The following is a 13,023-nucleotide window of genomic DNA, read 5'->3' as shown; positions in this document are numbered from 1 at the left end:
GCTCCATTAAAGGCTATTGTTATTAGCTATTCACTGTTTTCTTACCTACTTTCGACTTTTTATGTCATCATGATACTAATGTAATTTTTTTTCCCCAACACAGCTTTGCTGAGACTTTCCCATATTTTTTTTTCTCAATCTAAAATGGAGGTGAAGGGCTGTCATTGATTCAACAAAGGATAAAGGACTATTTTTGTTTTAAATAAATTAGAACTAATCAACTCAGCATTTGAAAGCCAAATTGTCAAGGGCTTACTCAGTTATTCTAAGATTAAAGCATCAACCTTTATGAGACTTTTGTTCTATTTCTGAAAATAAAAGTCTTTAAAAGTTATGAACACATTATATGTAGAATTAATTTATGTGAACTAATATTAATATATAAGATAAAGTCTTAACAAAAATATTAGAAAAAGGAAAATTGTGTTTTAGACAGATTTTTAGTCCTAGGAGTCTTATTCCAACCGGGTTAACAGAGATTACATGAAGATGAAGTAATGTATTAAATTAGGGCTATGTTAATTAAAAGGGTGATCAGATCTATAATTCAGCCTTCATAATTAATGTGACGTTTTATCCAAACCATCTAAGCTACCTAATCTCAGAGTGGACAGAGAACTTTTCTTAGCAGCCTGGGACCTCACCACTGACAAAAAAGGCATATAACCTCATACGTAGTCTCAAATATTAATGTGTAGAAAAGCATCAGAGAGCTCTTCCAACTACAACTAAAAGCTGATTGGGTTTAAGCGGGTTTATTGGCAGTGAAAAGGGCAAAATGTTTCAACATTTTGTTTCATTTTTTCAGTGGCCGTGAGGGGTTCGATTTTTTGTTTCACGCCAATGTCTCATACCATTCTGTAACAATATAGTGATAGTTTCAAGAAAATCCGTGTATCATTCGTTCTTTCTATTTTCAATTGTCAATCAAAAAACAAAAAATAAAAAATTGACTGGTTATTTTGTTTTTTATGGTTAAACCAAAAACGAAAAAAGGATTTGTTTTTCATATATCAATTCTAAGCTCAGATCAAGAATACGAAATGGAAAAACAGACAGCAACGCAGAATTTGATTTTAATATTTAATCGGTACAGTTTACGTGACCCGGAAATAGCTCTTTGCGTGGCAGTGGGGTGATGAAGTGGCTACCATGGCGACGCTAGAACGCTGTTTGTTGTTGCTAGTTAAAAGTACAGTGCACAGAAAAGTTTCAAGAAAAAAGTTATACCTGGAAAATCCTGCTGATTTTCTCCGTTGTCATGTCCTCCTCCTTAAGAGTCACACGCTTGGATCCTCGAGCGTAACTGTCCATGGCTGATAGGTCCGACTGCCTTATCTGGTGCAGCTTGATCGAACGTGGTGGGGGTAAGCCAATTGTTTTTTTTAGCTAACGCTCCACCAAACTTCCGGGTCACGTAAACTGTACCGATTAAATATTAATATCAAATTCTGCGTTGCTGTCCGTTTTTCCATTTCGTATTCTTGATCTGAGCTTAGAATTGATCTATGAAAAACAAATCCTTTTTTCGTTTTTGGTTTAACCATAAAAAACAAAAAAAACAGTCAATTTTTTCTTTTTTGTTTTTTGATTGACAATTGAAAATAGAAAGAACGAATGATACACGGATTCAAGAAGTATGTATTTTTTGTTTTACACAGAAGTTGCAGATTTTAGGTTTAAAGGGAGAGTCTGGTCATATTCAGAATTAAACTTCTGAAAGTAGTTCAATAAATGACAAGTGTTTTTAATTAAGAGTAATTTTCATCTGAATGCACTTTACTGGAGGCATCCATGTTTTTCAAAGAACACTACTGCCACCTAACAGTTTGTGACGTCACGGTGCGGTATCGGCTGTTGATCAAGTATGTGTTTTTTCTCTGGCCAGAAGTTCGGTGGCAAATCCTCCCTCTTCCAATCCAACGACCAGGACTGCAGTAACCCGTGTTACTATATTTGTGCAAAAATGGGCGCATCCAGACTCAGTGATCCTGACGAAAATTACTGATTTCCTGTTTAATGCTAAATTCATTCAATCCCCGTAAATGTATTTGTTTCTAGGTATAGATAATGATCCATTGATTATTCCTTGCTGACCGGAGTTTACTTTTAAGGCTCTGAATTAAGGGACCATTGGTCTGCACCAGTGTCATGTGTTGAAGGATGCAGCAGACAATGAATATCCATTCTTTCAAGATCAGTGTTCAGTCTACCATGTACAAAAATTTCACCTGATCAGCTTGTGATTCCCATCAATATGCCACAAATTGTTGGGGGTGGCAACACTGTTCTGACGCTCCCCTGCAGTTTGGATGGATAATCTTCGAATCCAGATGGTCTCTAGATCAACTCGATGCACTGACACCCTTAATCAAAACCCAAGTGAACAATGACACATTCAGAGAATATGTGGGCTGCTCAGTACTCAGTGGTAGTACTGCTGCCTTGCAGCAACAAGGTTCTGGGTTCAATTACCGGCCTGTGGTCTTTCTGCATGGAGTTTGCATGTTCTCCCTGAGCATGCGTGGGTTCTCTCTGGCTTCCTCCCACAGTACAAAAATATGACTGTTAGGTTAAAATGGCTTCTCTAAAGTCCCCTATTGTCTCTGTGTTGACCTGTCCAGGGTGTACCCTGCCTCTCACCAGTCGACGGCTGGAGATAGGCACCAGCACCCCTTGTGACCCCATTTGGGATAAGTGTGTTAGAAGATGGATGGATGGATGTACAGTATGTCTAAGATAAGCTGTAAAGAAAACAGTAGATGTAGATTATTGAATTAATAGCAGTAACAAGTCCTGTTTGGCCCAAAATGTATCAATAAATAGAGCTAAAACATACACAAACAAATGATGTAATGAATTTGGTTTCCAATTAGATTCGGTTCGTTGAGGTGAATGATGCAATAGTCTTACTTTGAATACTTAAGCCCCTGGATCGGATATGACTTGGCGTGAGTTTGAAGCCAACATTCATCATTAATAGTCAAGTAAAGGTCTGATTTTCTGTTAGAGAAGCATTGAAATGTTATATTGTATTTTAAATTGAGGAAAATACCAAACATTCACTAACGTATTGAAGGGTTATAAAACGCTAAGAACTTGAACAAACAGTCATTAGTTTTATTGGTAAAACACCAAACAACAACCAAAACAATCTTGAAGCACCATATTGAGTAAAATGTTCTTAAATTAAACTCAGATTGGCTCATCACATTAATTAGTCCAAGCCAATCAGTAAGACCAAAGGAAGCATTAGAACAGAAGACCGTCTCTCAGGAAACATTCATTCCTGTTTGCAGAGTCATAAACTTCTTATAACTCATTTGGCTATGAGCAGGATAGTATTAGAATTCACTTGAAACAACACATTACAGCCTATGATGCTGTTGCGCAGCTCTAGATTATTACAGAGAGTACAGTTTCAAGGCAAGTTTGAGCTAAATAAGGGACATTATTATTATTTTGATACATTCTGATGGAAAACAAAAGTCTTAACTAGATGTTCTGATATTACTCAGATATATTTTTTTACCAGGTCAACCTGCTTCTTACCTTCAACATGCAAACTGACAGTTGACTGCAGGTTCCACAGTTTTCATCATCAGCTACAATCCTTATATAGGTTCTGCTTCTGAAAGGATATTGAATGAGAGATCTGATCCCGTTATTATCTAGGACAATAGAAAAACATTTTACATGCCGGAGCTCTGGAAGAAAGACCAAGTTTAGCAGACTTAATATGATGAATCAATTAAGGTCACCGACTAAGGAGGTTGTGTTAACAGTGCAGAGATATATTTGTATAGGTGGAAGAAAAAACTGGTCAGGATTTTAAGAGTTTTATAGAGACTTTTACAGAAACAAGTAACCCGCAGCAGAGCGTCCAGTGATGCTTTGTCTTATAGAAAAGAGGCTAAATGCTTATGTTAGCAGGTAAACCCTTAAACAGAGACTAAAGAGAGTTCAATGCAGTGAGGAATGGTCTGATCTTTATATTGGAGAAACCAAACAACTTCTCCACAGGCACCTGGCCAAACACAGCAGAGCCACCTCCTCCTTTGGAAAAGACTCTAAAGTACATCTACACCGGCTGCAGTACCCCAAGCTGAGATATCCCAGTTTCTGTCTCTTTGTTTTAATAAAAATAAAATAAACTTTCAAACTTTGACAATCTCTCTGTGAATGTGTGCAAAAAGTATTAGACCCGTCATGACAGAACACTCTGGCCAAACAGAAGGCCCAGCAAAAACAATCCAGAGAGCCCTTCAAACTTCAAGACAGAAGCATGAGAACGCACTCTGGGTAACCAACAAGCCGAAACAAACAGAAGCTTAGCGGATCTAACTGATTTTCTCCGTACTCATTTTCAACAGTCCTCCAATCCAGTCAGTGAAACTTCGCAGCTTTCAGCTCCTCAATCTCCAGTCCTGACCACGTATTCCAAATGCCAGCTGCCCAATCCACCCAGGTTTGATGGTGATCCTAAGAAATGCCGGGGGTTTTTAATGCAATGCACCATTCAGTTTAATCATTCTCCCAGTAAGTTTGTCCAAGACTCCTCTAAGATCCGCATTCAAGCTGCTGCTTCAGGGTGGAACAGTGCTGCACTTAAATGTGCTTTTTCAAATCTTTTAAATGATTCCATCAAGGACAAACTAGCCACCTTAGATGAACCCGAAACTTTGGAGGACCTTATTAATCTGTCTATTCGACTGGATAATAGAATTTGAGCCTGCGCTGTGAAAAGAAGTAACATAAATCCTAAACCCAGATCACTCTCTCCAGCCCCACAAGTCCAGCTGAGTCCTGAACCCATGCATGTTGGTCACACTAGGTTGACTCAAAAGGAGAGACAGCACAGAATGCGTTCTAAGCTGTCTCTACTGTGACCAGAAAGCAGCTACAAAGGTTTCTCGGGTTTGCTAACTTCTATCAGCGATATATTCGCAAATACAGCCAGACAGCTCAACCCTTAGCAGCCTTAACCTCCACCAAGATCCCCTTCATCTGGACCCCAGAAGCTGATGCTGCATACACCCAGTTAAAGAACCTTTTTGCTAATGCACCTGTTCTCATCCAACCAGATACCACCAAACAGTTCATTTTAGAGGTGGACACTTCAGACTCAGGAGTAGGACCAGTTCTCTCCCAGATGTCTGACCTTGATCACAAGATTCATCCGTGTGGTTGTTTTTCTCGCAGACTGTCCCCAGCAGAGAGAAATTATGATGTTGGGGACCAAGAGCTGCTTGCCATCAAACTAGCCCTAGGGGGGTGGAGACATTGGCTAGAGGGTGATGAACATCCTGTGGTGGTCCCGATGGATCATAAGGATTTATCTTACCATCAGTCTGCTAAGAGGCTTAACCCTTGTCAATCAATCTCTCGATTTAACCTATCCATTTCTTTTCGCCCAGGATCCAGAAACGTTAAGCCAGATTCTTCCACTCTGCAGAATCTTTTAGTTCAACCTTCTGCTTTCTCTGCTTTTTCTCATAGTAGCTTCATCTGGTCTGTTCCTGTTTGGCTGTGACTCCATCCTGGAGAGAAATATCAGCTGTGCTGCTACCATCAACACCTTTGTTTATAGATGCTGGAAATAAGCCTGTTTTCCAGTGTAGTCCTGTTTCTCTGACTGTGACTAACTGGATGTGCTCTCTTCATCCTCTGGCATGGGAGCTGGCTTGGAGCTCGTCTGCCTGGCTGTATGTTTCCTGGACCAGGCCGCCTTTTACAGCTGCTTTTTGTATCTCTGCTTCTGTCTCCTTGAACCCAATGTTTCTGCTGGAGGTTTCTTCATGTTAAAAGGGAGTTTTTCCTCACCACTGTCGCTACCAGCATGCTTAGTGTGAGGGATTGCATTTGAGTCGATGCAATCAACTGGTTTTCCTTAGATAGAAAACTTTGAATCAATTTGACTATATGATCTGGTTGAACTGTAAAGTGCCTTGAGATGACTTGAGCTGTGAATTGGCGCTATATAAATAAACTGAATTGAATTGAATTCAGTTCATTTATATAGCCCCAATTCACATCATCTCATCTCAATCACATTACAGAGACAATTGAACCAGATCATCCAGTCAGATTGGTTCAAAGTTCTCCATTTAAGGAAAATGGGCTTGCATAAAATCATTGATTGGACAGCAATCCCTCACACTAAGCATGCTTGTAGCGACAGTGGAGAGGAAACTCCCTTTAAACAGGAAGAAATCTCCACCAGTTCCAGGCTCAGTGTGAGTCTGCTGAGGCTGATTGGGGTTCAAGGAGACAGAAGAAGTCATACAGAAAGAGGCAGAGATACAAAAGGCAAATTTCAACCAGCTCCACAGGCAGACCCGTGACAGGAAACACACAGCCAGGCAGATGTGCTCCAAGCCGGCTCCCAGCTATGAGCTGAATTACCAGAACCTCATGCACTATGCATGTGCAAACAAGTGAGTTCTTCATCTTCTTCCAGATTAATGAGTCCGACCAGTGCCATCTATCAGCACTGTATACAGGCCAATATTAGAGAATTTACGGTAACTAGGTTTAATAGGAATGTTAATTCATCAGTTTAAGAATAAGCACAAGACCAGACCTTCCCAGTGACCAAAACTGACAGACAAGATGAGAGCTGTTAATGCCTGTTATAGGCTGCCTTAAACTGGAACAACTGGGCCTTCTGACATCATCAGCAGGCAACGTAGGTGAAGTGTTGAGCTAATGGACACAACTTTGAAAGCCAGAACCAATTAGCCTCCAGTTGCAGGGCAAACTCCTGCATCTGACACCACTGTTGCAACAGTGTATAATTTTTAGTGATATCTTATGGTCCAAATGCAGCACCATGAACTCCTCCCCCAACTGCTTCCAGCGCTCCAACAATACGGAGGCCGTCATTGTACAAATGGGCTTCCGCAATGTCAGCTTTATTTCCACAAGTGATGAAAAGGTTTGTTTACATTATATCTTAGGATTAATTCCATAAATTCTTCATTAATGTTGTCTAATGTGCATTGACATTGTATTATCAAGTATAAAGATTATGAGATGAAAAAGTCGAACTTTTTAAGTGAAAAACGCATCAGAGACAAGCTTTTTTTTTATCAAAGTGGAAGGTAGAGAATATATTATTGACAAAGGTGAAGGGGGAATGCTCCTTTCAAAAAAAGCTTGTTCCTAGCCACTAAGTTACTGTTTCCTTATCCTATACCCAGCACTTTGGGTGTCAAAGCAGTGTCAAGAGGTCCAGCGGCAGATTCATGCATCAGGAGAGGTGCATCCAAGCGGACTCTGCTTCTGATATCCGAGCATCAGAACATCAGAAAAGCTGATCAAGGAGTTATTTGGGGACACAGAGGGTGTGTACACTTTCAGTGGTCTACCTACACTTCGAGGACAATGAAATTAAGGAGTCTGGAAGAGTTTTAGCTATAGATTCAAACAAGTCCAGCCTACCCCCGGCTTTCACTGTTCGTAAGCTCTGTCGCCTAGCAACCGTAACAGTTAACATACAAAGCAGTCAAAAAATGGATACCAAACTTCTCACTAATGTTCTGGGTACTAATAACATTTTTAATGAGCTTCAGCAGCAGTAGACATCGGGAATATCACATTTATAGTCCCCACATTGCAGAAATATTAAAATTTGACCTTAAATGTCAGCAAAACCCATTTGCAAAGGGACATAAAAAAGCTTTCAATAAACCAAACATTACCAGCCACATATCTGACTCAATAACTATTTAAAACAAACATTTCATTAATTTCAGATGGAACTAGTCACATACTTGTATTATAAATAACTGAAATTCCAATATTCACCACTTCCCTTTTGCCTCTGAACACGAAGCAGCCAGCTTGCTTGGACTCGCAATGAATCATGGGATACCCAAGGCTATAGAGCAGAGGTCACGGATTGGTGAACCACGGTCCGGATCCAGACCCACCCGTAGGCTGATCCGGATCCAACCTGTTTTAAAATATTAATAAATTACTGCATGTTGTCTGACGACATTGTCTAATTTCACTTGCACCGCTTCTCCTGTTAATACGGTAAAGCCATCCGAAGCGTCCAGGACCAGGCTGCACGTCATTGATATTTGCCGATGAGCTGTCAGTCTGGTTGCTAGTTACTTTTAGACACAGCAGACAAACCTGGCAAGCCAGGCGATGGGAAAGAAGGAGAAGACAATGAGAAAAAGAGAACAGAGAAAGTGTGGACTGCTGGAAGAACTGCGGTGAAAGAAAAGTGAAAGATGACCCTGCACATTTTAGTATGCTTGGTTAAACTTACTCCTGTGAATCAGGATTCTCCACCATGAACAGAATCATAAATACACATGGATCTGGGCTCAAAACCAGCACTTTGATATGTGCTTGAGAATGGCTTAGTCTCCATTCAAACCTAGGTTTAAAGCCTTGCAGGGCAGCCTAAAGCCCACTGCCAACGTTAAGACAGAAAAAAGAAAGAAAAAAAAAACTAAACAGACATTCAGTTCAGGTGTTTTATAAAAGATGTGAATCAGGAAATTGTCTATATACCAAACTGATGAATCATTGTTGTTCTTTAATTCAAAAATCACTTAAGATTTTAAAATTTAATTTTTTTGTTTTTTTAATTAAAAATTCAATGTATAACACGAATGCATAAACACCTAATTTTATTTCAGTTTTAAATTCTATTTAAAGTAACAGATTATAATTCAAAATTTTTCCAGACCTTTACTGGTTGATGATTTTCTTTATTCCGACCCCGCTGATTTTTATATAAGGTTACCAGAGGCGTGCACAGACATTTTGGGGGGCAGGTGCTCAGGAGAGGGGGGGGGGGGGTTGGGGCACTTTTTAGCGCACGTGGAACACTTAATTATAAAAAAAAAAATACACGCATGTTGAATGAAATTTGACTTTTATTTGTAACATTCTCTAAACGTGAGTTTTCAATGAAAAAAAGTCACATCACCAACAGAACAGACTAAAGCTCATCTTTCTTTTTCTTTCATCTGGCTCATCTCCCCGTTTTCCCTCATCCTGCTGTTTTCCCTCATCCTGGTCTTTTTCTGTCTCTGTGTCTTCCCTGAACTCTTCCTCATCTCCTGTCCTGGTAGATGTTGATGGTATAGAGCTTCCCTGCTGTGACTGGCTACAATATATTAATAATAACCATCATGACAATAATAATGATAATAATAATAATAATAATAATAATAATTAATAATAATAATAATAATAATAATAATAACAGCTTTAACAAATATGCCAGATTAGTTTAAATAATGGGCTATTAGGGCAACATGACTGGAAGTTTTGTCACGTGGATATGACTTATGGCAGCCTACAGAATAATAGCTATTTTAATACCTGCTTCACAAACCACTTAAAAATAAAATGTGAACAGCTTCTAAGATTTTTCAATACGATTAACCCTCCTTTCTTGGCATTGTACTGCAATTACTAAATCAATATACAATTAAGACAATAAAGAGACCAAAATGTGTTAATTTATGTTGCCTAACAAAACCTATACAACAGAATTATGAGAAAAAAGTCAAAATTCTGAGAAAAAAGTCAGAATTTTGACTTTTTTCCCATGTTAAACTGAAATAAAATAAAAAAATCAGTTAACTTATTTTTTTTTTTTTCAGTGGCCCTAATCCTCTTCTGTAGATTTGCAATTGCAAACTCTACCAAAATTATTTGTAGCCTATGTGGTCGTCCTCACGTTATCTGTCATTGACTTGGGCTACAGTGTAAAACTTTCAGAATCAGAATCAGGTTTATTGCCATTGTTAGTGAAGGAGTTCACAAACTAGGAATTTTTTGTGGTACAATCGTACAACATAAAACATATAATATGGAATAGGTAAATAAAATTATAAAAATATCTAAAAACTGTGGGTATACGTCATGCAATAAAATAGACTAATATATACACTTAAGATAAAAATATGGATATAAAATATAAAAAGTAAAATAGCATCTTACAAGGAGACGACTAGTTTATCTGGTGACCAGTTGGCAAAATGCTTGTTTGGTGCTGCTGAATGAGACATTTTAATGCACAACAAAATGATTTTGCTTGATCTGTATATTACCTGGCTAATGGGGCACGGGAGAAGCAGCCTGTCAGCGACCGTTCCTGCTATCTGAAAACTGCTATGATGCTGCGCATCTGGCATGCCCTGCGGGCGACCGCGCGAGTTCACGTGACAAAGGAAGTGAGAGAGTGTCGTTTGTGCGCAAGTAGGTGGCTCATTTCGGGGCATTGTTTCAGTCGTTTTTAATGGCTCAGGTTTTCAAAAGATCATTTCAAAACCGACCTCAGTAAAATCTTATTAATATTAATAATAATAATTAAAAAAACGAGTTTCAAAAGGGCATTTTCTTTGATAAAGGGCAAACTTCCTAGTGCTTTAGCACCACCTAGTGTCTATGGATGCACGCCCCTGAAGGTTACCCCGATTTGGAGTATCCAATGGACTCGTCCTTCAAAATGGGCAAAAAGAGACAAACATTTGTCTGTTTTGCCAGATAACAAGTAGTCTTCTAATCCGAACAGGTTACGCCACTTTGATGGCACTATGACGTAATCAGCCAACGAATCTGGCCTTCGGAGGACACAGCCGCTGGATTCAAACTCAGCAAGAGACTACATGCAAGCTGTTACCGCCTCTGTAGACTGTCTGCATATAAACAAAAATATATAAAAAATCTTTTTTTCTGCTCTCATTCTTTATCTCTCTTCTCAATAGTTGCAATATTTACTTAATGTCATCTTATTCCACATCATTTGTAGTAAGAGTTTATTTCCTTTTTGTCGCACCAGAGAAAAATTATTTTTTCTAATCTCGTCTGAAGTTTGTGATTGTGTTTTGTGCACCATCTTCAGAAAGATAGAAACTCATAAAAGAAGCCAGCATGTCACACCCTCGAGCAAGAGAATTTGATCCCATCAGCTGTCTAAGAGAGGCAACTACGGTTAAAAAGAAAAAGCTCATTATACATGTCAGGGGCTTTTAAAGACATGTATGGAAAATAATGAATTATAATATTTACCTTTTTAAACTTGTGCTATGCCCCTTTAAAGTAATTTTTCACACCTGTGAAGAGTTGATGTCAAATTTGCTGTAAAATATCAAATAGGGGCACAGCTCCAACACAGCATGAACAAAAGATGGAAAAGGGAATATTTGATTAGATGAGTGGGAGCATTTGATGAACATAGTTGAGAAAAGGTGAAGTGTGTAGGTGGATAGTTAAAACCTGACATTTGAGTGTTTTGTGGCCAGCTGAGAGTGATCAGAATCTCTTTGACCCACTTGTTAAGTGTATGCGGAGGTTGAGGAAGGAAAGTAGAGGTCAAACAACTATAGTGGATATAAGAGATGTTCCAATTCCCTCATAAGAACAGATATTACAAACATTTTGAAATTACACCTTTGTTGTAATAGAGTGGTAAGGAGCAAAGTGTTGCTAGATTAACAGAAAGAGATACAGGGAAATTTGACCCAATCTGACTATAACCTGATTGAATTGTCTTTGAAACTTACCTTGGTGCTAAAGATCAATTGAATTTAAATTTTACATCTTTGGGCACTTAAATCTCTTTTATAGCCCATTTTGCCCAAGAAAAAGTAGCTTCCTAATAGTAATTTACACCTTGATTCAGGCTGAACAGGCATGACAGCCTGGTGTGCATTAGTGTAATGAAGGAGGTTAACTCCTTCATTACACAAATACACACCAGCTGATTTGCCTTTGTCCAATACCTATTTAATTCTCTATGGCATGTAGTTAAAAAATGTGCAAAAAAAATCACGATCAACAGTCAAAGATACAACTTGACTAAAAATTGTGAAGACAACATATTTGTGAAATCTCAGATACTGTTTTATTTCATTTTTGAAAAAAACAAACAAAAAAAAAAACAAGTAAAAACAAGGTTTTTGTCATTTTTTCAGATTTATATTAAATAAATTAATAAAGAACAGAATTCTAAACAAATAGATCAACAACAAATAGCATTTCATGATCTCATACGTTAAGTAGTGGAAAGTAAAAAAAATACATTTACTTGATTACTGTACTTAAAGGGATAGTTCGGTATTTTTGACATGAATCTGTATGGCATCCCCATCACCAGTGTCATGCAATCACACTGACTTACCCCTGGCAGCATCCTGTGAGCAGAGTTCTCGTCCAGCTTTGGTCAAGCCGAAAGTAGTCCGGCAGGTTTGCTAGAGCCAGCGAAATAAAACGTTTCTCTTCCCAAAACATTATGTGTTCAAAAGAGTGATATTTTTGCATCCCAAAAACGTTGTAGTGGAAAAAGTCACACGTCGTTATCACTTGGTCCTATTTTCTCTCTGTTCGTATCAGTGCGCGCCGTCATTCAGACAGCTAGGGCCTACTAACCTGACAACAGCCAGATGCATGTCTCCCTCCGCCCAGCTAGGAGCTAGGCGGAGGGAGACATGCATCTGGCTGTTGTTGAGCTCGCTGTCTGAATGACGGCGCGCACTGATACGAACAGAGAGAAAATAGGACCAAGTGATAACGACGTGTGACTTTTTCCACTACAACGTTTTTGGGATGCAAAAATATCACTCTTTTGAACACATAATGTTTTGGGAAGAGAAACGTTTTATTTCGCTGGCTCTAGCAAACCTGCCGGACTACTTTCGGCTTGACCAAAACTGGACGAGAACTCTGCTCACAGGACGCTGCCAGGGGTAAGTCAGTGTGATTGCATGACACTGGTGATGGCGATGCCATATAGATTCATGTCAAAAATACCGAACTATCCCTTTAAGTACTTATTTTGAGCATGGGGAGTTAATGGAGAAGTCTGCAGTTTAGAGGGTGAAGATGAACAGTGCTAACATTGTTCCCTGTGGGACCCCAGTGCTGCTGAGACACATCCCTGTGTCCTACACACTGAGGACGGCCAGTGAGATAGTCCAGAATCCACAGGAGTATATACTTGATTTTAAAAGATTTCAAAAAGGTGAATCCCTCGTAAATGACTGAATGTAG

General features: G+C 38.9%; 1 protein-coding gene across 1 annotated transcript in view; it reads left to right on the top strand.

Moving 5' to 3' along the window:
- LOC119791919 (uncharacterized protein K02A2.6-like) overlaps positions 1-13,023 on the top strand; it is a 76,631-nt gene that overhangs the window by 48,522 nt on the left and 15,086 nt on the right. Inside the window, exon 3 of the mRNA XM_038298306.1 lies at positions 6,829-6,937. Within this exon, the coding sequence (XP_038154234.1) occupies positions 6,829-6,937 (109 nt within the window). The remainder of the gene's footprint in view (positions 1-6,828; positions 6,938-13,023) is intronic.

Source organism: Cyprinodon tularosa, unplaced genomic scaffold, assembly GCF_016077235.1.
Source record: "Cyprinodon tularosa strain WSP-4 unplaced genomic scaffold, ASM1607723v1 ctg405, whole genome shotgun sequence".
NCBI lineage: Eukaryota > Metazoa > Chordata > Actinopteri > Cyprinodontiformes > Cyprinodontidae > Cyprinodon > Cyprinodon tularosa.
Note: the sequence above shows the minus strand (reverse complement) of the source record. Positions and strands in the feature narration are given on the sequence as shown.